General features: G+C 35.9%; 2 protein-coding genes across 2 annotated transcripts in view; both read right to left on the bottom strand.

Moving 5' to 3' along the window:
- The window catches only part of LOC131624836 (phosphatidylinositol-3-phosphatase myotubularin-1-like), a 32,682-nt gene extending 23,511 nt beyond the window's left edge, over positions 1 to 9,171 (bottom strand). The window contains exons 1-3 of the mRNA XM_058895753.1: positions 8,926 to 9,171; positions 8,764 to 8,832; positions 384 to 458 (exon numbers count right to left, since the gene is read on the bottom strand). Of these exons, the coding sequence (XP_058751736.1) occupies positions 384 to 458; positions 8,764 to 8,832; positions 8,926 to 9,027 (246 nt within the window). The 5' untranslated portion in view covers positions 9,028 to 9,171. The remainder of the gene's footprint in view (positions 1 to 383; positions 459 to 8,763; positions 8,833 to 8,925) is intronic.
- Positions 9,172 to 23,976: 14,805 nt separating this feature from the next.
- LOC131624835 (protein PSK SIMULATOR 3-like) lies at positions 23,977 to 27,123 on the bottom strand. The gene is made up of 2 exons (XM_058895752.1): positions 26,967 to 27,123; positions 23,977 to 26,174 (listed from the first exon to the last, which is right to left on the bottom strand). Exon 2 carries the CDS (start codon positions 26,118 to 26,120, stop codon positions 24,327 to 24,329), a length of 1,794 nt encoding a protein of 597 aa, XP_058751735.1. The 5' UTR covers positions 26,121 to 26,174; positions 26,967 to 27,123; the 3' UTR covers positions 23,977 to 24,326.
- Positions 27,124 to 27,231: the final 108 nt, after the last annotated feature.

Genomic DNA, 27,231 nt, shown 5'->3' with positions numbered 1-27,231 from the left:
ACAGGACTTAAAGAATAAGTGTTTGAAGCTTGGTGGGTTTTAGGGAAAACAGAGAATAATCAACAAACACTTTGATGAGATAAATGATGACTGCAAATGTTAGGTTTGGGTAAATTGGAAACTGAAGAACTTCGTCACTTTTCTGATAAAAATATAATTAGCCCAAAAATTGGAAATTGAAGAACTTCGTCACTTTTCTGACAAAAATATAATTAATCCAAAACCCTATGAAACCATTTATAATGTATTTCTTATGCATATTCAGTCACTTTTCAAGACTGGGCATTTCCAAATCACTAACTTTGGGACTGCTTCAAGATCACAATATCTAAAAAATATCTAGAATTCAGAAGCAGTCTAGAAAATATTATAAAGGAGCTTACCAAAAATATTACACGAAAGTTTGTTACAATCAACACGCCTGCATCATCTGTATTGACAAGAACGACACCATGTCCCTGAGAGTAGACACCATATACCAATTTAATTCCATATAATAGATTAAAACTGGAAAAATGTAAAAATTAGCAAAAGATACACACACACATTAAGACTAGAGCGAGAAGTAAAAATTAGCAAAAGATAGATACACACACAATAAGTTATATTTGTCAGATGTTATTATAACTGTGAAAAAAACAGAGAGAAAATGTTATGAATGTGCTTGAGATACATTGCTCTCAGCATAAAGCTTTATTTATAATCATTTGTTACAACTTACTAGGGTAATACATAATTATGTGCAATTTACAAGAAATTAAACTAATACAGTTTACCAAGATACATAGATACATAGAACCTAGTAAACAATGTATTAACTACTTGGAAAATGCAGAATTAATGGAAAATGCAGAATTAATTATTTTAATTTCCAACACTCCCCCTCAAGCTGGTGAATAGGTATTCTCCATTCCCAGCTTGGACACAATTTTTTCAAAATTAGGGCAGCTCAATCCTTTGGTGAAGACATCTGCAAGTTGACCTTGTGAAGGAACATAAGGAGTGCAAATCAAACCGCAATCAAGCTTCTCTTTGATAAAATGTCTATCCACTTCAATGTGTTTTGTTCGGTCATGTTGAACTGGATTGTGAGCTATACTAATTGCTGACTTATTATCACAAAAGAGCTTCATAGGTCCATCCCATTTAATCTTCAAATCCTCTAAAATAATCTTCAACCAAAGTAATTCACAAATACCTTGTGCCATAGCTCGAAATTCAGCTTCAGCACTGGATCGAGCCACAACATTCTGCTTTTTACTTCTCCAAGTTACAAGATTTCCTCCGAGAAATGTACAATACCCTGTAGTTGACCTCCGATCAGTAGCTGAACCCGCGTAATCAGCATCCGTATATGCCTCAAGAGTAGCACTCCCATTCCTTTTAAACAAAATCCCTTTTCCAGGAGTTCCCTTGAGATATTGTAAAATTCTATGAGCTGCAAGTAAATGAACTTCCTTTGGATTGTGCATAAATTGACTAACTACACTTACAGCAAATGCGATATCTGGCCTAGTGTGGGAAAGGTAAATTAATCTTCCAACCAATCTTTGATACATTTCTTTATCCACTACCGCACCTTCTTCCACATTACCCAACTTATGGCTTGGATCGATAGGACTGCCCACGGGTTTGCAAGCAAGCTTACCCGTTTCCTTGAGCAGATCTATGATATATTTTTGTTGAGATATGAAAATACCCCTTTTTGAGTGAGCCACCTCTATTCCTAAAAAATACTTCAGCCTTCCAAGGGTTTTAATTTCAAACTCTTTTGCTAAATGTTGAGTCAAGACTTGTTGTTCTTTCCAATCATTTCCAGTCACAATAATGTCATCAACATATACCAACAACACTGTTACTCCCCTGAAGTAGAGTGTTTAATAAACAGTGTATGATCTCCATTACTTTGTTTGTAGCCTAATGTTGTCATAGCCTTAGTAAACCTTCCAAACCAAGCCCGAGGCGACTGTTTCAATCCATATAATGCCTTTTGCAACTTACAAACAGAATTGGCAGCAACCTTTTTTGTATATCCTGGTGGGACCTCCATATAAATTTCTTCCTCAAGCTCTCCATGTAAGAATGCGTTTTTCACATCGAATTGTTGCAATTCCCACCCGTAATTGGCAGCAAGGGATAATATAACTCGAACCGTATTCATCTTTGCCACCGGGGCAAAAGTTTCGGAATAATCAATGCCATAGGTTTGTGTGAAACCTTTAGCAACCAGCCTTGCTTTGTACCTCTCAATTGTCCCATCAGCCCTGTATTTTACTGTATACACCCACTTGCATCCAACTGGTTTCTTGCCTTTCGGCAAAGTAACCAACTGCCATGTCTTATTCTTCTCTAATGCCTCCATTTCTGTATCCATAGCATGTTTCCAATTTTCATCAGATAATGCCTCAAAAATATTTTTGGGAATTTGGATGGTATTTAGGTTTGCAAGAAAGGTTTTATGGGTCTGAGAAAATTTTTGAAATGAAATATAATTTGAGATAGGATAGAGTGGCTTTTTTGTACATTCTCTAACGCCCTTTCTAATGGCAATTGGGAGGTCATGGTTATCTTTAATTTCTGAGCCTCCTATTTCAATTTGTGGGGCTGGAATATCATGTAAAATAGAAAAATCAGAATCAGTTACCTGTGTTAAAGGACTTGGATCGATCTCTTGGACATTTGTTGATTCGGGAATGGCCTTTAATCTTCTTGTATACACTAAATTCTTTCCAAACTTGTCAATTTCAGCTCTGTTTTCAGCCAGCATGTCAGTTTCAGCTCTGTTTTCAGCCAGCATGTCAGTTTCAGCTCTGTTTTCAGCCAGCATGTCAGTTTCAGCTCTGTTTTCTGCCTGAGCTTCTTTCTCAAATCTGTTTTCATTCACTACTTCATGAGAATTCATTTCAAGATTAGGAAGAATAAGAGTTTCAACAGAATTACCCTTATCTTCATTAAGAGGCTCCCCTTGAAGATAAGGTTGAGTGAAGTAGGCTTCTCCTTCATGAAAGGTAACATCTCTAGACACAAATAATTTTTTTGATGGAGGGTGGTAACACTTGTATCCTTTTTGAGTAGTAGAGTACCCAACAAAGACACATTTGAGAGCTCTTGGATCAAGCTTTCCCCTACCTTGACTATGGATATGAACAAACGAGACACACCCAAAGACCCGTGGGACAAGATTATTAGTGGTTGAAATGTTTGGATAAAAGGACGAAAGAATATCCATAGGACTCCTTAATTCCAACACTCTAGAAGGTAGCCGATTAATGAGGTATGTTGCTGTAAGAACAGCTTCTCCCCAAAGATACTTTGGAACATTATTTTGGAACAACAATGCCCGAGTTTGGTCAAGAAGATGACCATTTTTTCTTTCAGCAATTCCGTTTTGTTGTGGGGTTTTTACACAAGAGGATTCATGAATTATTCCTTCTTTTTCACAAAAAGGAGTAATGACATGATTGAAGAACTCTCTCCCATTATCAGATCTCATTCTTTTGATATTTGTACCGAATTGATTTTTAATCATTGAGAAAAAAAGTGGAAGAGCGGTACTTACTTCAGATTTATTCTTAAGAAGGAACAACCAAGTTACTCGGGTACAATCATCTATGAAAGTAACGAACCATCTAGCCCCAGACACACTTGGAGTAGCGGATGGCCCCCAAACATCAGTATGGACAAGATGAAAAGGAATTGTGCATCTTTTATTATTCAAAGGAAAAGGTACACGCTTATGTTTTGCAAATTCACATACTTCACAATGAAAAGTCTCATTTTTCACTTTAGAAAACAAAGAAGGAAACATAAATTTGATAACTCCAAAAGAGGGATGTCCTAATCGACAATGGAAAAGCATTATTTTCTCTTTGCTTGTGAGATGTGACTCTGACATTAGCGAGCAAGACAAGTGGTTCTTTGTGGTAACAAGCTGATTTGGTTCTTCAAGATAGTAAAGGCCATTCCCTTCTCTAGCATGTCCAATCGTCCTCCCCGAATCCTTGTCCTGGAATACACAATGGTGGTTGTGAAAAATTACAATACAAGATAAATCTTTAGTAAGTTTTTGTATAGAGACTAGATTCGTGGACAATTTTGGAACATGAAGGACATTTTTTAAGACAATGGAAGGAGTTATTTGGATGTCTCCAATACCAGCCACTGTTACTAGAGTACCATCAGCAGTGGAAATTTTCTTATTACTAGGACTAGGGTGATATGTCGAGAAGTACTTGGATGAAGGTGTCATATGGTCCGTGGCTCCTGAATCTAAGATCCAAAGGGAAGTAGAGAGTATATTTGAGGCACTAAACCCGAATGAAATTGGAAGCATACCTGAATACGCCAGAGTACAAGTACCTTTTGGTTTCTCCAAGCTATTAAGGAAAGCCTTCATTTTTTCAATCTCTTCTTGGTTAAGGCTGTTTAATCCAGAATTATTTGAAGATTCTGCCTTGTTTTCTTCAACTTTTTCAGCAACATAAGCCCTATTATTTTTGCGAGATACACCTCCGGGAACGCCTCCTCTTTGTCCTTCTTCACGACTAGGAGGCTTTCCATGCAACTTCCAACACTTCTCACGAGTATGTCGCGGCTTATTACAGTAAGTACACCATAATTCGCCCTTCTTTTCCACCTTTGCTTGTCCACCACATTTAGGATTTTCAACTATCATGGCTGAACTTTCAATAGATGGAGTATCTAGCATTAAATTTCTTCTACTCTCCTCACTTCTTACGATTGCAACAACCTCATTTAAGGAAGGAACTTGAGGCTTTCCTAGAATCTGAATTCTTACCTGATCAAATTCAGAATTTAATCCCACAAGAAAGTCATAGACTCTATCCTGTTCAATAAACTCCTTAAGAACTGCTGAGTCTGCTGCACAGTGAGTTTTTATCACTCTATAGTGATCCAATTCCATCCAAAGAGACTTCAATTGGTTGGCATATTCTGTGACCGATTTATTTCCTTGCTTAGCAGCAACTGTTTTCACCTTCACATCATAAACTTGGGCAGCATCTTTGGCCTTCGAATAAGTTTGCTCTATTGCATCCCAAATATCTTTTGCAGTGCTAAGAAACATGCAAGTATCACTAATCTCCGGAATCATTGAGTTCCATAGCCATGCCATAATCATCGAGTCTTCCTCATCCCAAGCAGTAAAAGTTGGATCTCCCTCAGCAGGACCAGTACCAATTAAGTGACTGATTTTACCTTTTCCTTTTAACACAGTACGGATAAGTTGAGCCCACTTTAAATAATTTTTCCCATTTAGTCGATAAGCAGGCTGGATGTTCTGTAATTCTTGGTTATTCTGGACTTGAGAACTTCCTCCTTGAGCAAATGGATTTACAATCTCCTCCTCCATAGTATTTTAGTGCAATAAAATGTATAAACAGCGGCTGGACAGACAGCTACCGGAAAGAAGAAATAGTGTTTAATTGAAAGAACTTGACAGCAAGAGTTGCCCAGTCAAGATTTAAGGGTTTGACAGCATAAAAATGCCCTGTCAGATTTTCTAAAGAATGATTAGCGGAAGCAGAGTCTCCTAGATTAGGAGCTCTGATACCATGTGAAAAAACAGAGAGAAAATGTTATGAATGTGCTTGAGATACATTGCTCTCAGCATAAAGCTTTATTTATAATCATTTGTTACAACTTACTAGGGTAATACATAATTATGTGCAATTTACAAGAAATTAAACTAATACAGTTTACCAAGATATATAGATACATAGAACCTAGTAAACAATGTATTAACTACTTGGAAAATGCAGAATTAATTATTTTAATTTCCAACAATAACGGTTAATATGCAGATTGCATCCAACCCATTCATATTTGAGGAGAAATTTGTCTCTTTATTGCCTAATTGGTTTGTGGATAGCAGTGGTGTCGAGAAAAGTAATGATAGCAACAGTGCCTAATTCAGCTAGCACCAAAGATAGCAATAGTGCCAAGCAAAGTAATGAACATATAAGATTCTAGATAAATCAATATCCTTATCAACAGTGCCCAGCATGTGGCATCCCCATTTGATTTCTCATTTGAACCCCCCACCTGGTTGATAGTCTAGTCTGCGGGATAACCTCGGCTGAAGCAGCAAGTATCATCATCATTTAACCCTCATCCACCCATTAATACCAATCTCCCACCTGCCACCTTCTTGTCCTCTAACAGACTCAATCCTAAACAGTTGGCCACAGAGAGTGAGGGCAGGAAAATAGTATAGTGCTCTTGCTTCTATTATTCAATACCGTGCTGCTATTTGCCCTATAATTGAAGTTGAAGCCATGCTACTTCAAGATGAATTCCAACATGAAAAGATAAAGAAAATTGTATTAACAGAACCACTTTCTGAGAATATTGCTCATGCCACGCCTTTTGTGCCTAACTATACATCTCACCTACCATTGATGTCACTTTTGCACCTAATTTTGATCCTATGTCCCAATTCAATGGCAACCGTGTCAATCCTGCTGATCGTGGCTTCAATCGTGGCAGGGGAGGTCGAATTGGAGCTCGTTTCAAGGTTCAATGTCAAATCTCTTTCAAAACAGGTCATGATGCTAGCATTTGTTATCACAACACTCCTCCATGATGCCTTCGTCTTGGAATGCTCCACAACAATGGCATGGATCTCCCCCACATGGATGGAATCGGTGAACTAACAGTCCCAATTAATGAACCTCTAACTCTAATCAATGGAAAACACCTGCTCCACGTGGACCTCCACGTGGATTTCCCTCACAACTTCTACATCCTACGCCCTTTCCTCAACAAAGACAACCACATGCCTTTATTACTGGTACTGATGCTGAGAGTCACAGCTAGAGTCAAGCTGGTCAAAACTGGTACCCTGACTCAGGAGCAACACACCATGTGACAAATTATTCTTAACACTTCTTTGATGGCATTACATTTTCAGGAAATTTTTAGGTCTTGCTTGGAAATGGCCAAGGCTTTCCTTTTACTTCTATGGATTCCACATACTTCCATTCGCCTTACAAACTACGCACAAATCTTACATTTAAGAATTTATTACTCGTTCACGGCATCACAAACAATCTCATATATGTTGGTCAATTTGCAAAGGATAATAATGTTATGTTTGAGTTTCATGCTGACAAATGCTTGGTTAAATCAAAGGCCAACTCTAAAAGTCTTCTCCAAGGCTACCTAGGAAAAGATGGTCTCTATTCCTTTGGGACTGTTCACGAAACTATTGTGTCTCCTCCTCCTTGTGTCAATTCAATCACATGTGACAGTCCCAACAACTTTCAATTACATACAAAATTTACTTGGGACTCCTACCTAGTTGTCTTTCCAATTCACATTATAGTTCAGCTTTTGACCTATTGTTTGCAGATGAATGGGAGCCTGCTCATATGCTTTCTCACTATTGTTGAAGTACAATTCAGTACTAAGGTTGATGCAGTGCAAACTGATGGTGGAGGAGAGTTCCAGGCTCTAACCTCTCTATTCAACACAAAAGGCATAGCTCACAGGCTAGCATGCCCACACACACTTCATCAAAATGGCTCAGTAAAGTGCAAACGCGTGTCTATTGTGGAAACAAAAATCACACTATTGACACGGCCAAGCTTGTCTCTCGAGTTTTGGATCATGCATGTCTCGATGCATATTTAGTCAATAGGATGCCTACTGCAAATCTAGACATGAAGCCTCCATACTTCATTATTTATCAGTAAGTCCCCGACTACAAGGTTGTCAAAATTTAAAATACTACCAAAGATGGGAAAGGGGAGAAAAATATGGAATAAATGTGATCGTAACACGGGTTTGTTTTTTTATCAAATAATAACTAACATGGATCATAAGATTCTACCTAAAATGAAAAGTTGTACTTAAACAATTGTATACACACATTAATTAATATATGAAAATATCCGTAAAACATAACTAACAGTTCAACAAACTTTAATTGAAAATGCATATGAAAACCGGCAAGAATGTCGCCAGTGACACGTGCGACCAAGAATGTTGGTCGTAAATAATCATAAAATGTAAAATTACACTATTGATAACCTTAGGTGTTGCTACTAATTTAAGCGTATTTGGAACCGGCAAGCCCAGTTGGGCGTTATGTGGCTGTCATTTATCTTCCATGCAATATGAGTTACATCTGTTCTCTACGAGCCACCACCGGCCAAGTTTCATTTAATGCATCCTCAAAGTTCACGTGAACCCATATCTAAAAGAATCTTTAACATCATATAAACTAGTTTCCAAATTCCAATAACACAGAAAACCGGAACAGACATTCACCAGATACTGCCAACTCAAGACAGATGTCAGATATCTGATCATCTTTATAAATCAATGTTTGTACTACTATCTCGGTAATAACTACCCTCGTGCAATGATTTCATAGCCAATTAGCAAAATATTTACATGTTACACGTGACAAACTAAGCACGGTGAGTTCGCACGATGTATAGCATTCACACGTAAATAACAACACGGCATATCGACTAACCCTAATCAAGCTTTCATGCAATGAATCTAGTTAACTTGTTATGCAAATAGCATATCAAGTTAAATACTGGCACCAAAACTAACATATATGTACTGAAAATTGAAACCATGTTAACCATTCTTTGCACTATTCTTACAACTACACATTCTCTCAGATTCAGCAACACACAAAAATTAATGAATCAATTCATGAAGAAAAAATGAAGACAGATGATAAATTTTCAAGATTATAGAAAAAAGAAAAAAAACGGTGTTGCATACTTCTGCCATAACTTGTTCATCCTCAAGCAAGAAATCCAGATTGGCATGAGAGACAAAGCGCGCAATTGGCTGCAAAAAGATTACAAGAACGAAATTAACGAAAAAAGAAAGAAATAAATAACGAATTAACAAGAATAAAAAGGTTGAATTCAGAAAAGGAACCTCAATTTTGGTCCATTCGATGGCATCCCAGCTACCAGTGGAGGAGTCTGATGTGTCCCTTAAAGAGGTTGATGGTGTGGCACGGTGTCTTGGCAAGTCCATGCCGGCGAAAGCGGAGGAGCTCCAACTCCGGCGAGGGTTGTGAGAGAGAGAGAAAGGGTTGTGTTAGGTTGAATTGGAGATTACCGAACGTTCTTTGTGTGTTGTGTGCAACTGACCAAAAGGGTAAATGATTTTGTAATTATGAAATAATCAATTGGGCCACCTCATTTATCATATTAACTACTCCATGTCCAAAAATCCACGCAAATTAAGAAAAATAAAATTAAAGGTTTAGAAGTGTCAATGAAAGTGAAATCATTTTTTTTTTAAATATCAGAAAGAGTAGTAATTAAGGATGATGCAAGTAATTAAAAATAGGGTCATGCTAACGAGTGCCCTAGGGGCACTCTTTAAGCATTCTAATTAAAGAATATATTCTATAGAAAAGTTAACAATTTCAATTTCCGAGGCAATTAATACACATATTATCAAGAAAAACTTACTATTTTAAGGCCTTAAAGAGTGCCCCTGGGGCACTCGTTAGCATTTCCCTTAAAAATATGGTGAGTCCCCTATGAAAGATTCTAGGTTGAGTCCTTTGACGAATTTCTATGTTGTTGGTTTATGCTCTTTGGGGATATTTTCATGGAAGTTATGTATTTCAATTGTCCGTGGGGCAACAAGGATCTTTTTAAAGAAGTTTAGCATTTGTATTACCAAGTAATAGTTGTAAGGATCTTCTAATAGAATTCTATAATTTACATTCCCTTTTAAGGGCGTCAAAGATATTTATGTGGAAGTTCAACATTTAGATTGTCTTTTAAGGGTGGCAAGAATCTTTATGTGGGAGTTTAACATTTATGTCGACGAAGGAACAAAATAAGTTGTTGTCAATAACAATAAGGTTTTTCAAAGAGATTGATATACTGTTAGGCCAACTATTTTTCTCCTTTAGACACATAACTAAAAAACAATTAACTATAATAATATCTCAAATTAACTGAGTTCCATTTTTTAGGGATGAGTCGTCCATCCAGCTCGTTGAGCTTGTATGCATCGTGGGGTAGCTTATGACATATGTAGTGTGGTCCTTTCGAACTGGGTTGTAATTTCCCCTGTTGGGCAAGTACGGCAGCATGTCTAAGTACTAGGTCTCATACCTGCATTTTCCCTGGAACCACCTTTGAGTTGTACCTTTCGGGATGCCTTTTGCTTGGCGGATAAGCCTCTGATGTGGGTGACATCTCCTGTCTTGTCAATTAGGTCGGTTGTAGTTCTTAGCCCTGCCTCATTCTCTTTCGTGTTGAACTGAAAGTGTCGTTAGGTGGGCGTGTCGATTTCAACATGTATCATGTTGTTCACTATGTATACCATTGTGAATGAAGTCTCTTTGGTGGTTGAATGAGAAATGGTATGATATGACCTAAACACTTCGTGTAGCTTTTCGGCTAAAAGGTGATTGACGTCATCTAACTTCTTCTTTATTTCCTTTAGTATAACCTTATTTGCATATTCAGTATTTCTTTTTGCTTGTGGATGGACAACAGAAATAAACTCTGTTTGCACTCATAGGCTGTGATAGAAATTGACCACGTAAAGCTGACGAATTGAGTTTGGTTGTTTAAAATGATAAAACCCAGTAAACTGAAACTGCACATGAGTCTCTGCTAATAAAAATGGTGGACCATTTATGTTGTGATCTTGAAGACAGCTTCTGCTTCTATCCATTTATGAAATAGTCTTCTCTAACAATCATAAACATTAAATGGCCACGATTCAATGAGAAATGGCCAAAAATGTCCATGCTTCATTAGTAGAATGGCCAAGAATGTTGGGCAAGAATATAGAGTATTAATTCAACAGTTTAAAGAGGGTAAATAGACATCCCAATAAAAACCTTCGTTGAAAATAGTTTGACAAACATTTATCAGAGTTTTAAAAGAAAATTGATTTTGCGCGGCGGAAACATATTTTTTCGTATAGAGAGGTTACACTTATAAATTGAAATTGGAACGTAATAACTTAAACGGTTCACAATGCAATCAAGATTGAAACATAAAATCAACCAAATAAACAAAGCAATTATGTATTAAATAGATGTCAAAATTACACAAGATGTGATTTCTACGAAATTAAAAATGAGAGAGAGAGAGAGGTGTACACTATAATTTATAGTGGTTGAGCTATCGTCCTCTATAAGCTTAATTCACTCTCCAAAGGTTCTCCATGAAAAAATTATATGTATGTTAATGTATTAAAAAAGTTATTTAAGGGACACATCATTTTTTTAATTAAAACAAGTAAATTATATATGTGATAATGTATTGAACAATTTAAATACTATTAACACAATTAAATTAAATCTTATTTAATTTAATCGTCAATTCCACTATCAGTACGTGATGCGCGTGAACCTATAGGTTCTCGTAACGTTGACAATAATATTAAATCTTATATTTTATATTATACACAATGAGTGGTATCTAGCAACACATCACTTTTATCCAAGGAACAAAAATGACATGTGTTATGACATAACATTTCTATGATAATGATCACGTGTATAATTACTCTTTTACCCTTATATCTATATTGTACACAAGTCATAGAATGTGTCACCCTTGTATATTCTAATATTATATTCATTCATTCCCGAGTGTACTTGATAACAACAAATAAGTTGAATATCTCATATCGACTTATTTGAGTATGACCATACATTTTACAGTCATACTCTATCGAGTAGCCCACAGATATTACTCCCATATATGTAGTAGGGGTATATCTCATTTAGGTTACTCATGTCCCTTAAAATGATTTGTATAGTACCTAACAACCATTTTTATGGTAATCCTGTTACAGACAAAGTTTATTTGACAATAAAATACTCGAATCCATATTTAGGATCCATATTGATTTCGGGTCGAAGGGTGGTATACGCCATATTATATATAATATATCAAGGTCATGATAAGGGATTAGTTCAACACTTTGGTCGACCCAAAACAATTTTATTTCATCATTTACCTTTGTGAATGATTTTATGTCATCATTTATTTCTTTCCCCAAGTAATTGTTTTCACATTGGGCTCATGATGGTCGGGTTAGTAATTAATCCTCATTTTGATGTCTATAGGGATAACGCATGGCCAAGGGTATGTTCCCCTAAGTGAAAACCTAGTTTAAGGCCGGCGTAATTGGGACTACACCTCCCGCACTCTAGAGTGGCTAGCTACAATTACAAGTGTGTGTCAGTTCTGCCTTCAAAGGTGTTATTATTTTGACTCTGCCCTGTCTTTCCTTTAGGAATAAAACTCAATCAATTAATAGAATTTTGTTTCATTAATTTGCCTAATCGGCCTAATAAAAAGTTGGCAGCCTCAATAATTATTTAAACAAAATAACTTAGGTAAGATAAAACTTTAACTTGGTGGCATTCTAGTTCCTTAGAAGAGTTCTATGGGAGGAGTTTCGAGGGTGTAAGATCCCTTTTCTATGACGGACTGGACTCGATACGGTCTCTTCCAATCAGTAGCAAGCTTAACTTCACCAGCATTCTTTCCTCCGACGTCAAATCGACAAAGCAAGAGATTGTTTGATTGGAAGTATCGGGGCCTTACCTTGTTATAATTAAGTGACATAATCTGCATTACGACAATGCTCGTGAGGGCAGAAAATATTTTTTTCTATAAGGTACAATTCTTATCTGATGGATTACATGTTGTTTCCCTAATGCAAAGGACGAGTCGTACTCTAGTTGATTTCCTCGAATTAGACGACTTAACGACCTTTAGTTACGTTGGTAAGTCTCAATGGAGTTTCAGTGATCATAGAGTAAGGTGTAATGTAACACTTGTAGAATAGGTGTTGGAGTTTTTTTTTACTCAGTTTCCCTTGGATCCTTCTAGACTTCACTCTAGTCCCCTTAAGAGGACTCAGTTAGAGGCTTATTCCTATTCGTTTGTTTATGGGTTGTTAAAAGTCTCACATCGGATAATATATGGCATGAACATGTGCTTATAAGTGGGGGAAATCTTCACCCTACTAGCCGGTTTTGTAGGGTTGAGTTAGGTCCAACCATATTTCTTAACATGGTATTAAAGCCTCCCATCATTTATTTCCATGCTCCAGTTGTCTAGTCCTGGGCATGAGGGTGTGTGTTAAAAGTCCCACATTGAACAATATATGGGCTGAACATATGCTTATATGTGGGGGCAATCTTCACCCTACTAGCTAGTTTTGTAGGGTTGAGTTAGGTTCAACCACATTTCTCAACATGGGTGTTCTACTAAAGTAAAGTAATGTTTGATTTCAAGTATTCGAAAAGCTCCTTTAGATTTTTGTATTCCAATTGGGTCCTGTTGTCGGTGATAACATATTGGGAAATTTCATACTTTGTAAGGATTTTTTTAAAGAACTTTTGGATATCAGCGACAATGATCTTTGATAGAGCTTCTGCCTCCACCCACTTGGTAAAAGAATCTACTGTGGTGATTGATCGGAAAATTAGCAAGTGTACTATTTTTCATCAATGTAGTTTTAAAAAGAGGTTTATACCCAGTATCGAACTCGCGGACTGCGTAGGAAATATAAGTTTCACAATTATTCAATTGAACAAAAGATCATGGGATTTGTTTGTTTGTAGAGAATTTATATTAATTATAACTAATAAAAGCAAAAGTAAAATAATCGTTCTTGACAATATGAGAAAGCATGCTAGGTTAGGTGTATAAATTGCCGCGCAATGAACTTTATTCCCCAATTTATGAAATACAGTTATAATGAACTACTATCGAATCTCAAGAGTTGTTTTCCTTAATTCCTTAACGGAAAACCTTTGGTGTTTATCTTTAATCCTAATTCCTTAGCTATTAACGATAACAACAAGTGCTATAATAATGAATATCAAGAATTAAACGGTTACTACGGTTAAATCCTCATTCCTAAGCAATTTTTACCGAAGTATTATTGTGCAAAATGCGTTGAGTGGTTTGTCCGACCTAAACCTCAACCGTAAATCCAAAAACTATTTGTCCGATAGAAAAGGCATTAAAAACTTTGCACAATGAAGATAAACTCATTAAAACTTGAATAACATAAATTGATAGAAAGTTAGTTCATAACAATGGCAATTCAGGGACACCCCCTAGCATTGGGGGGGTTTAGCTACTCATAGTAATATTCGAAGAAATAAAAATAGAGATGATAAACATTACAAAAATTAGGGAAAGCTTTGATCTTCAATTGCGATTGCCGTTGAAAATCTCCGTTCTCCGAAACCCTTGATAGCTTCTCTTCTTCACCGTAAAATTCTTCAATATGATCCAAGATGCTCTCCAAACTCTCAAACTAGGACTAAGTAGTGTTAGGTTACATTCCATTCATGCAAAAAGTCGAAAACGCCCTTAATGAGACTTGGACTAATGAAACAGCTTAAAAATTCAATTTCTGGCCGCAACAGCTGACACGGTCGTGTCAAACGACACTGGCGCCCGTGTCAGCCACTGTTTTCTCCTTAAAAAACTCTGTTTTCATCTAACAGCTGACACGGCCGTGTCAAATGACACTGGCGCCCGTGTCAGCTCCCAGCAGCATTTTCTTCCTTTTTCAGCTGACATGGGTGTGTCAAACGACACTGGCGCCCGCGTCAGCTTCTTTCCTTGCAATTTTGGCTTTGTTTTCTTCTGTTCTCGTCCCATTTTTTCAGCGATTCTTCCTTACACATGAAATAACCAATAACTACCAACAAAGTGATCAAAAGCAACTATTCTACTAAAAATTACCAAAAACAATTAGATTAACAAAACATGAAAGAACTACTTAAAACAAAGAACAAACCATTCACAGTGTTACCGAAATGACCGATTTTTACCAAATAAATTGCGGAGTATAAGTGAAATTGGTGACCGATCACAACCCCAAACTTAGCTCGTTGCTTGTCCTCAAGCAATGCCTGAGACATCAAACAAAGGTCACCCCTAAATTTATGCTTCCACAATACAACCGTGCTTTTCACCACTCGACTTCCACCCTTCCGGTCAATCGTGCTAGCTTTTGCTCCCCGAATTTTCCGCTCCATTTTCACGTTAAAATCTTCCTTCACCTGTAAGCTTTTTCACACTTCTCACCAAGTCTCTCACGGTTAAAAGCAATTCACTCATAAGTCACAATATGCAATATCAACTTTTAAATTTGAACAAATTCTACTTTCATACACAAACACTTTGCACACACTTTTTGAGGTCTTTTGGGTTGTAACGGGGCTTAGGACAGGTAGGATAAACAAGGAAACGGATACACAAAGGTTTAGGGGGCTCGGCAATCATGTTGTCTTTCTTGTCATTGTGCTTATTTTAATACAATGGGGTTTAGCATTGACTTTTTAACTTCACTCAATTATTCGAGTGTTTCAAATGTAACCAAGTCATTTAACCGGGACAAGTGTGTTTTTATGAGTTCTATATTTTTTTTTCTTTTTTTTTTCTTCGGAGCATTCAAGAGTCTCCACATATTTTTTTTTCACACTTGCCCTTTTCGTATAAGGTTCACCACCCCAAACTTAGAATTTTTGCACAATTTCTACATCCACAACGTTTATGCCGAGCACGGGTAAGAGGGAATATTTTTTTTTCTTTTTGGCCAAGGGGTAATATATGCGGTTAAAAAAAACAAACAAACAAGGGATACAGGCTCGAAAGGGTTTGCAATGGATAAACATAATTAAGGGACGGCTAGAAAGGCTCAAGGGGAAAAAAAAACGTGCCTCAGTGTGTGTTATCATGTAGTGTCATTTGAATAGAACTTACGCAAATTCAAAGTGATAAAGTCATACCTGACTACTCTCTTATGATGATAAATTTCTGGCTTTTTATGATCTCACCATGTTGGGCATAGCTTACAGGCTCCAGAGTACTTATTGTGTAATGTCGCTTCTTTTCCGGTTCGTATGTACTAGCTTTCAATCTCAGTCAGGTGTCATCAAGCTGCGTCCAACTACTTCTTTCGGTTGTATCAACTTTCAGGGATGCCTTTCGGTGCAAGATTGGGTTGTCTCGTTCATCCTTTCCTTACTACTCCATCAATCATCCAATAAAGCACATCAATCTATAACACTGGAAGGTCAACTTTAAACAGAAATAACTAAAACAAACAAGAATAACTGAAACTAAAAACTGAAAGCAATAAAACCCCCCCACACTTGAACCAAACATTGACCTCAATGTTTAAATTCAAGATAGTGAGGGTGAACTCACAGAGGGTATTGCGACTCCAACTGCCGCTTCCTAGCTTTCACCGGAGAGACCCACCTTTTTTTTCTTCTGAAAACAAAACAAAAAGTAAACCGCATTATTAAAACTGTGGGTTGCCTCCCATGAAGCGCTTCGTTTAACGTCGCATGGCTCGACGGTCCAATACCCTTTTATTATGGGGGATACTTCCTCTTCCACACCATTTTGCTTGTCCTTTCCGCAACCCAGAACTCATCTAGATTTAAAGGATGGAACACTTTGTGCCTCAAGTCACTTTCAACTTCCATCTCCTTACCTTGATGTTCCTTTTTCTTTCTTTCCTTGATTTCTTTATTGGACTTTGGAGTTTTTATATGAGATGCTGCCACCTGAGAGATTATGCTTGAGACCTTTTTTGGGGTTGGTTCCAATCTTTTGCTTTTTCCTACTATGTGGATCATTCCAACTGAAGATTGATTATCTCCACTTTCACCTTGCTTCTTGGTATCTAACACTTTCAAAGTTATTTCTTCATCAAAAGATTTCAAAGTCAGAGTACCTTTTTCAATATCGACATTGCACCGACTAGTGCGCAAGAAAGGTCGACCCAAAATAATAGGGGTCTCTTCATCTTCAGGGATATCCATTATTTCAAAATCAACTGGAAAAACAAATTTGTCAATTTCTACCAATACATCTTCTGCCACCCCATATGACCTCTTCATGGTGTGATCTGCAAATTTCAACTCTGTTCCTCTTTCACTCACCTTTTCAATACCGAGCTTTTTGAAGATAGATAATGGCATTAAGCTCACACTAGCACCCGAATCAATTAGAACCTTCATGAAAGTTCTGTTTTTTATCGTGCACGGTATTGCAACTGATCCAGGATCTTTCTGCTTGATTGGTATTCTCTTCTCTGGTGAGATTGCACAACATTTCTCCTTCTTAACTACCCCTTCACCCCTTGTTGGTTTCTTTTTAGATATCACTTCCTTCATGAATTTCCTGTACATTGGCATTTTCTCGAGTGCATCAAAGAATGGAATATTGATCTCTAACTTTTTGAAGTATGTGGCAAACTTCTCAAAGTCTTTCTCTTTTTGGTCCTTCTTTGCTACTCGAGAAGGATACGGCAACTTAATCAATGGTGTCGGCTCTTTTCTTCTTTTCTCTTCAGTTGGCTTCACAGGTTGTATCACCTCCTCTGGCACTTTCTTATTTTCACGCACTTCAAGATCTACTTCGATGATATCATCATACTCAATTTCATTTTTTTCTTCTGGTTTTGATCTCCTCAGACTTCTTGTTGAGATGACATTCACATTCTGATGCTCCCTTGGGTTTGTAACAGTTGCACTTGGTAAGGCACCTTGTGGTTGAGCATTGGCGAGTTGTTGTGCTATCTGACTCATCTGAACCTCAAGATTTTTGATGGATGCACCCGTGTTTCGAAAATTGCTCCTTGTTTCTTCTTGAAATTGGGAACTTTGAGCGGCCATCTTTTCAATGGCGATCTCCCAGTCTGCTTTTCTTGGTCCCTGTTGCTGAAATTGTTGTTGCGGTTGTTGATATGGTTGTTGCGGTAGCCGATATTGTTGTTGTTGTGGTAGACTTTGGTATGGCACAACTCCTTGTTTAGGAACATCCCCTTGTTGATCTTTCCAGGAGAAATTCGGATGATTTTTCCATCCTGGATTGTAAGTGTTGGAGTAGGGATTGTTCTGCTTCAAAAATTTGATTTCCTCCACTTGTTGAGCTGTTGCCACACAATGCATGGCAAAATGAGGTCCTCCACATATCTCACAATTTACCGCTTGAATAGGCTGAGCTGGTTGAACCTGTGCTACAGTTTGCTTTTCGAGGGCCATTTGTTTCAGTCTTCGTTCAACTTCAGCTGCAATTTGGTCTTCCATCTTAACAACTTGGTTTGACAATTTCAAATCGACTAACCCTTCAGGCTGATTAACACTGCGGTCATATAACTCCAAGTGTTCATTTGCCGCGATAGCATCAATGATCTTTTTTATCTCCGTGGCTGTTTTGAAATTTGTTGAACCACCCGCAGCTGTGTCAATAAGTTGCTTCGTCTTCAGCTTAAGACCATTCACAAAATTCTGCATTTGTTCAGTCACATCCATGTTATGAGTGGGACATGCAACCAACAACCGCTTGAACCTCTTATAAGCATCTCCGAGTGATTCTCCTTCCTTCTGTTTAAAATTTACTATATCGTATCTTTTGCGGATATATACAGAAGCAGGAAAATACTCATTTAAAAATGTTGTCTCCATTTGTTGCCAAGTGGTGATACTTCCAGCAGGTAAAGAGTAGAACCACTCTTCAGCATCATCTGACAAAGTGAACGGAAACATCACTAGTTTCTTTGCCTCTTCAGAATGACCCTCTATTTTCAACGACGTAGTCATAGTGAGAAACCTTTGTAAGTGCTTGTTGGCATCTTCATTAATTCTTCCAGAGAAAGGTTTCTTCTCAAGTTGTCGTATGGTTGCCGGGTGCAACTGAAAGTGGGCAACATCGACCGGTTGATTCACTATTGTCATCCGGCCGGTTGGTGCATTTGCTCCACCATAATCACCTAACAGTCTTTCTACGGTAGCCGCCATAGTTTCAGCCTCCGAATCCGAGTGCTCAGAATGAACAGAAAAAGTATCCTCGTTATCAGATTCCGAAGCTATTAGATTTTCTTCTATCGCTTCCAGTCTCTCTTGTCTTGCTTTTCTAAGTCTAGCTCGCAACGATCGTTCTGGCTCTGCGTTAAAAAAAAAATTGTGCTGAGGCCTTACCTCGCATACAAAGATTAGATAATTATGAGTAATCAGCAAAAATAAAATAAAATAAAATATAACAGAAAAATAAAATTTTAGTTGCAGAGCAACAAAAATCCAATTGAATTATTATTAAACTTATATTTTGGCAGTCCCCGGCAACGGCGCCAAAAACTTGATCGGAAAATTAGCAAGTGTACTATTTTTCATCAATGTAGTTTTAAAAAGAGGTTTATACCCAGTATCGAACTCGCGGACTGCGTAGGAAATATAAGTTTCACAATTATTCAATTGAACAAAAGATCATGGGATTTGTTTGTTTGTAGAGAATTTATATTAATTATAACTAATAAAAGCAAAAGTAAAATAATCGTTCTTGACAATATGAGAAAGCATGCTAGGTTAGGTGTATAAATTGCCGCGCAATGAACTTTATTCCCCAATTTATGAAATACAGTTATAATGAACTACTACCGAATCTCAAGAGTTGTTTTCCTTAATTCCTTAACGGAAAACCTTTGGTGTTTATCTTTAATCCTAATTCCTTAGCTATTAACGATAACAACAAGTGCTATAATAATGAATATCAAGAATTAAACGGTTACTACGGTTAAATCCTCATTCCTAAGCAATTTTTACCGAAGTATTATTGTGCAAAATGCGTTGAGTGGTTTGTCCGACCTAAACCTCAACCGTAAATCCAAAAACTATTTGTCCGATAGAAAAGGCATTAAAAACTTTGCACAATGAAGATAAACTCATTAAAACTTGAATAACATAAATTGATAGAAAGTTAGTTCATAACAATGGCAATTCAGGGACACCCCCCTAGCATTGGGGGGGTTTAGCTACTCATAGTAATATTCGAAGAAATAAAAATAGAGATGATAAACATTACAAAAATTAGGGAAAGCTTTGATCTTCAATTGCGATTGCCGTTGAAAATCTCCGTTCTCCGAAACCCTTGATAGCTTCTCTTCTTCACCGTAAAATTCTTCAATATGATCCAAGATGCTCTCCAAACTCTCAAACTAGGACTAAGTAGTGTTAGGTTACATTCCATTCATGCAAAAAGTCGAAAACGCCCTTAATGAGACTTGGACTAATGAAACAGCTTAAAAATTCAATTTCTGGCCGCAACAGCTGACACGGCCGTGTCAAACGACACTGGCGCCCGTGTCAGCCACTGTTTTCTCCTTAAAAAACTCTGTTTTCATCTAACAGTTGACACGGCCGTGTCAAATGACACTGGCGCCCGTGTCAGCTCCCAGCAGCATTTTCTTCCTTTTTCAGCTGACATGGGTGTGTCAAACGACACTGGCGCCCGCGTCAGCTTCTTTCCTTGCAATTTTGGCTTTGTTTTCTTCTGTTCTCGTCCCATTTTTTCAGCGATTCTTCCTTACACATGAAATAACCAATAACTACCAACAAAGTGATCAAAAGCAACTATTCTACTAAAAATTACCAAAAACAATTAGATTAACAAAACATGAAAGAACTACTTAAAACAAAGAACAAACCATTCACAGTGTTACCGAAATGACCGATTTTTACCAAATAAATTGCGGAGTATAAGTGAAATTGGTGACCGATCAGTGATCATGAGTTTTCATTGACTCTAAGATAATGGAAAAGGGCGAGAATATACATGCCCCATTAGGAGAATGACCATAGTTTCGTTAGTAAACCGAGATCGGCTAGGGCGAGAAATGGACATCTCCCTGTTTCTGACACCACTTGCACTTTTTCAAATATATTTTTGTATCTTAGACCATGGATGGCCAATAATAACCGACTTTGAGGACTTTCTTAGTTATGACCCTAGCTTTAAGACGTTAATTAGAAATACCCACATGCATTTCAGTAAGCACATACACAACTTCTTATCTTTCAATGCATTTCAATACGGGATGGACAAACCCCTCATGTATAGAGTACCCCGTAATACTAAATATGATTTTGCTTTACTTTTCATGAGGTTGGCTTCAGTAGAGTCAAGTAGAAGTATTTTGAAATCGATGTACACTGTGATTAGTGATATCCAAAAAGAACGGGTGGTTCATCCGTGGCCGCCACCATTATCTCTGGAATCTATATGCTAGGACTACCCAAAGTTCCATGTATGAAGGAATGATTAACGCATGAGGTCCTCATGCTTGCAAACTTATATAAGATGTTTGTTGTTGCATTTTATTCCCTAATGACATGCATGATCTTATGGAAATTGAATTTTGACAATCTTTATCTCATTAGGGTTACATACTTTTTTTAAATTCCTGCTTCACAAATTCCAAAGTAAACATCTGATTTTGTCACTAAGTTACTAAATTAGGAAATCCTTCATGGGGTGAGTCTGGAGTTGCATCTCTAGACTAAATTTTGAGAAAAAAATAGGGTGAGACTCGCTTAGGACGTGTTTTGGTGTGCAAAAGGGTGCGTCATAAAATTCACTTCCGAATTCTGAGGGCCATTTTCGAAATTCTTTAGGGTATTTTTCCACCAATTAGGATAGGATAAGCAATTTCTTTAAAAAAAATATCAGGTCCTATGTAGTAACATTACACGTCATCAAAGATGGTCCCGTTGTCACCCAAAACTATGTATGTGAATAATTTGAGAAATACTCATCTCTCTCCATAAGTTGGTCCCACACCTCTGAAACCCCGAAATACCATTGTTATGTCTAGAAATGCATATATAAACGCATTTAACATCACATCAACAAAGGCGTTGCAAGCGAGACATCCTTATTTTGCCCAAAATATGCTAGAAGATGCATCTCCAAAAGTTGATGAATACCTTAGTTGAAGACGTCAGATGTTTCGTACAATTTATTACTTAGTATCTTCCATAGATTAGTGATATGGAAAAGTTGTAATATATTTACATTTTATTTCTGCGTGCTCTTTTAGATTTGATTGTTCAAATAATCAGCTCAAAAAACTTCACTGTAAAAATGTTTGGAGTTGTCGGACTTGAAAGTAATGTTGTGATGGCCTTGTCTTGTATAAACTATGGGTGGCAATATTTTTACGAAAGTGCATCTCTGAATTTCAAAAAATACATTTTTCGGATAAATATTTTTTGGTAAAATAGGCATGACTTCCTTACAAAATGTTAAAATGTGTACATAAAATGTGTGTCTGAATATACATATTTAAAATTTACGAGCATTATAGAATTTTCATTATGGTATAGAAACATTCTATGTCTCTATGAGATAGCATATGAGATTGGATGAGCATCGCGTAATAATTTTGGGTCCGTTTGTTTTAACTTTTTTTAAAAATGATTTTTATAATGTTACATAATTTTGTGTAAAAAAGTTTTACAAATAAATTTTTTATAAAAGCTTCAAGTAAAAATTTGGTTTGAATAGTTATTCTTAAAATGTGATTTTAGGTATTTCATCTATTTATGAAGAAAAAAAATTGGATATCAAATTTTTAGAAAATCACTTAATTTTGAAGCTATTTCAAATAAATTTTCATGAAAATCATTTTTGAAATAGCATTTTTTTTTAAAATTGCAATTTTTACTAAATTTTAGTCTTCAATAATGTATGTTTATGTTATACAATCTCAAAATTAATATTTCTTTTTAGAAAAAACGAATGTTTATTTAGTTCTAAACTTCTAAACTACACATATAATACCTAACAAAATATTGATTTATATTTTTTATTTTCAACTTTAATTAATAATCATTTTTAAAAATTTGCTTAATTTTAAGAAATGATTGATTGATCACTAGATCATTGTTGCTTAGCTTAAACTAATGTCACTTAGAGGCAAAGAATAATACTCTTGAGTCTGGATGAATCTTGTTCCTTTGAGAGCTACTAATACTTTCTTCCCACGCTTACCACTGCCATCATTTTTAGCCAAATCTTGGACTTTTTTTTAGTATAGACTAGTTAATATATATAGTTGATTTGTTTAATAAAATTAACAGTTGAATTAGCTATTAAATTAATACATTCATATATATTTTGAATAATTTAATTTTTTTAAATAAAGATAAAACTAGAGTAAAAATAATATGATATAAATTATATATTCAAATACTATTTTAAAGGCCAATTTGTTTTACCTTTTAAAAAAAAGATTTTTAATAATTTTGTATAAAAAATATATAAAAAACTTGTTATAAAAATTCAAATAAACATTTGATTCAAATAATTATTATTAAAATTTCATTTTAGATATTTCATTAAAACTCTTTTTGAATATCAAAATTATAAATAAAAAAAAAACCTTAATATTTTAAAACTATTTCAAATAGTTTTTTATAAAAATCATTTACTAAATAAAACTTTTTAAAAAAATTACGATTTCAACTATGTTTTGATCTTTGTTTATGTTATAGGATATCAAAATTAATCTTTTAGTTTAGAAAAAATGAATATAATTTTTTTTGTAATATTTCAAAAAACAATTTTATAAAATTTATTTTTAAAAATAAAAAAAATCCTTTTTGAATTTTTTCAAGCTAAAACAACTAGGCCTTAAAAAGCATGCCTCAATAATACTTTAAGCTCAAAAAAGTTAAAACAATTTTACCAAAACATGAAAAGAAAAATCATGACAACTAGTTTGGAAAAAAGTTCCCATAATTATCAAAAGAAGTTTGGAAAAAAGTTCCCATAATTATCAAAAGAAGATAATGCTTCGTGAGTCCTGACCACACAACTTTACTACGCCACTATATTCAATATATTTGAAAAGTCAAATCCAATTGTGTTTACTACTCCTAATAATACATTCCCTCGTATATTTTCTATTCTAAGAGACAAATATGCTTCTAAACAAAGTATTAAAAATAAACAAACTTCCTAGACGAAATGATAATAACCATTATAAACTCACACACGAGTATACGGGTTTTAAACTTTGAATCCTGTTAATAGTGTTGTCTAACCTAACAATATTGACTTTTATCAGAGCTAGTTTTTTACAAAATTAATGTACAACACTTGGAAAAAAAATGGCTTACTGTCATTTCCAATTTATTATCACGTCCAACCACTGTTATTTCCAGATTATCATGTCCAACCACTCAAATATCATACAAAAATAACCATTATGGTAATAAAACTATACAATTAATTAACATATATGTTCACTTTTCAAAGATGAGACCAGTGATCATGTTAAATCAGATGGGATCTCCTCAAAGAAAAAATAATTCTAAATGCTTAAAATATAATCACATTCCTAATCATTAATGCATTCTAACACAAATTATATCATAGATTATGTGATGAGTATTTCTCTCATACTCATCTAATTCTTGATTGCCTCTTCTGTTGAAAGATCTCATGAGACTGATGAAAAATTCTTTATGCATTCATTATAGAATATCCATTATTGACTACACTATTGCCAATCTCTAACATACCTGTATTGAGCTCCTTAACATACCTCCACACATAATTCAAACCGACGAGAAGCTCGGTTATTATCTCTTCTGTTTTTTCTTGACTCGCAAAGTAAAGGGTTTGTACAAGCAACACGTTTGTCCGTGAAACAAAGCTGAGCTGCTCGTAGCTTCTTTCAGATTGCCATCTTAACATGTTGTGAGCAAGTGGTGCTAACCATTCCAATGCTTTCGTCATTGCTTCGGTCCATTCTTCTGCTATACTTGCGTCATAGACAGCCGCAGCCATGCCCTTGGAGTAAGGTTTTAGTTTAGTCCTGAGAGAAGCTTTTACACGTCTCGGTAACATGTTGTATAGATCGTCCTTAGCATCGAGACCAATCAAGTGTGGAGAGGCCGCTAACTTCTCAATAACAACAATAACATGTGCGTAGTGAAGCGCTAAAGATGCGGCACCGAGGGATTCAGATGGAGGCTTTAGCTTGCAAAGAGAACTGAATGTCGGTTGAGAACAATGAGCTGCATTTTCTTGAGTATGAAGCTCTGAATCAGCCTCTTTGTGATTCTTAGTTTCAACGAGAACATCATTTGGATTTAGGCGGCCGTTGATGACAGATGAACTATCTGCAGCTATACAGCCTTTGAAAGGTTCTACTTGAGTTGCTCGACTGTGTCTCGTGTTATTTTCTTTCCCACTTGCGGTGCTTGAGTGACCGTTATTAAATTTCCAAAACTTGTTGTTTTTACTTGTTCCATTCTCCGGGACTGGTTTTTTTGAACTCCTTCCAAGAGGACCCGAGAAAAAATTGAGGCCTTTATACTTTCCTGAAATCGGGCCTGACTTTGTGGACGACTCGCCAACTGGCTGAAAAATGCTAGTTTTATTTGCTCTAACATTCTGATTTGATTTTGCAGTAGAAGGACCAAGGGGTCCAGAAGAAAATCTGGCAACATTATTTGGCAACGGTTGTACTGAAGGTTGCAACAATTCCGAGACTGAATGACTTCCATGAATGCGGTCAGCATTTCGATCTGTGGTTTTGCCGACATTTGTTACCTCGTGAATTCCAAATACATTATTGATCCTACTGAATATCGTAAATAGAGATCTCGCTAAAAAGTATACAGTGTAATCATATGTCCTGTTCCACAGAGAATTAGACTGTAAGTTCTTCACCTCCAGCCTCTTCCACGCAACCTGCTTCTGATACTCTATTAAATTAGGCCCGTCCGACTCACTGTAAGCCTTCATTCTTTTAAGAGTTTGCTCAAGATCAGTAAGCATTTCCATCTCTTGGTACAAATTTGCATTAATCGATACAAACTTTTCCATCCTTTTTACCTTTTTATCCATTTTCTTGAAAGACAACACCCACCCGTAAGAATCAAAACCGCGGGTAATAAACCTATCAAAGGCCTTCTCAAAATCCTTGAGTCTTGTATCACTGCATTTCTTCGCAAGCCTAGCCACCGATTCGGCCACGTACGCCATACTCTCAAGCATCTCTTGACTGATTAAACGAACGATAAAATTATCATCATCCGAAACGAGCTTCTTGATACCAACTGAATTTGATATCTCATCTCTCAACTTGGCAACCTGTTTATCACTCAACGACTGCCACACATTAACAAGCTTGGACATCAACTTCGCAGCTTCAAACGCTAACACTCCAATCACTGCTTTCTCGGAATTTGGATCGTCCTTACGTTGAGTCTTCCAAAGACTTCGAAACCATGATTCAGCAGTTACCATTGCTTAACTAAGAATGGTAAAATATGCTCTTTAACACAAGTTCTTGGTAATGGCCTGTAATACTCAACAAATAACACATAAAATATGTTAAAAGATAAGACTGCAAAAACTATGAAATAATTCCCTCAAAATTCTTCAATTATAAAATGGAAAAATAAAAATATGAGAAAATGATGGAAAATTAAAAATATGAGAAAATGATGAAAAGCAGTCATGTTAAGTCAGCTCAGTTGATAGCTATGCAAGGACATCAAATGCACAGGCGCTTGTTAAAACCAGCAATATCCCATCCCATCCACTTGTTAACCTTTTATTCAACTTTGAAGGCTGAATTCTAAAAAAAAATTAAATAGGCCACTTTAATAAAATAAAAACTAAACCTAGTTTTCATTTTATATGATTTTTTACATGTGAACATATAAATCTAAAAAAAAATAATTAATTTCTTGAATCAACTCTTCAATTTCTTATATGACAATTGTTAAAGAATATATACTATTTAAAAAAAGAGGAATAACATGACATGGACAAAAATCCGAAGATTCAATTGTTTCTTTTGTAGATGAGAGGTTCCAATTACAAAATAAAAAATTACTAAAAAAACAATAATTCATGTAAATCAGAAATAAATAAATAAATAAAACCCAGATTCCAAAAACCTTTAATTCCATGTAAAAAGCATAACTTTGCAATCTAATTTTCAAATTCACAAGCATTCAATTTGAATCAAACAATTCAATACGGGTAAAAAATTGAATCATCTAAAACACGATTCGTGACGAATTGAAGTGGATTTATGAAGCATGAAGGATAATGGAAACGAAAAGAGGAGATTGAGGAACTCACCGCAGGAGTTTGGCGACGAATTATTCAGCTGAGAAGTGGTCAGTGGAAAATGGGAACTGTGGAGAGAGAGAGAGAGAGAGAGAGAGAGAGAGAGAGAGAGAATGAAAGGGAAGTGTATGGAAAATATGAAGTAAATGGGAAATTAGCGGAAATTGCTCAGAAATAGAGATAAAGAGAAAGCGAGCGTGTGAAAATAAATAATATTATAAAAAATTACTTGGTTATTTTTTTATTCCTTTGTTCATACATTATATTATTTTATGTC

The sequence above is a fragment of the Vicia villosa genome, unplaced genomic scaffold, assembly GCF_029867415.1.
Source record: "Vicia villosa cultivar HV-30 ecotype Madison, WI unplaced genomic scaffold, Vvil1.0 ctg.000163F_1_1, whole genome shotgun sequence".
In the NCBI taxonomy this organism is placed as follows: domain Eukaryota; kingdom Viridiplantae; phylum Streptophyta; class Magnoliopsida; order Fabales; family Fabaceae; genus Vicia; species Vicia villosa.
Note: the sequence above shows the minus strand (reverse complement) of the source record. Positions and strands in the feature narration are given on the sequence as shown.

What these genes read in the sequence shown, in the direction of transcription:
- LOC131624835 (XM_058895752.1), bottom strand. Translation starts at nt 26,120, where the DNA reads ATGGTAACTGCTGAATCATGGTTTCGAAGTCTTTGGAAGACTCAACGT.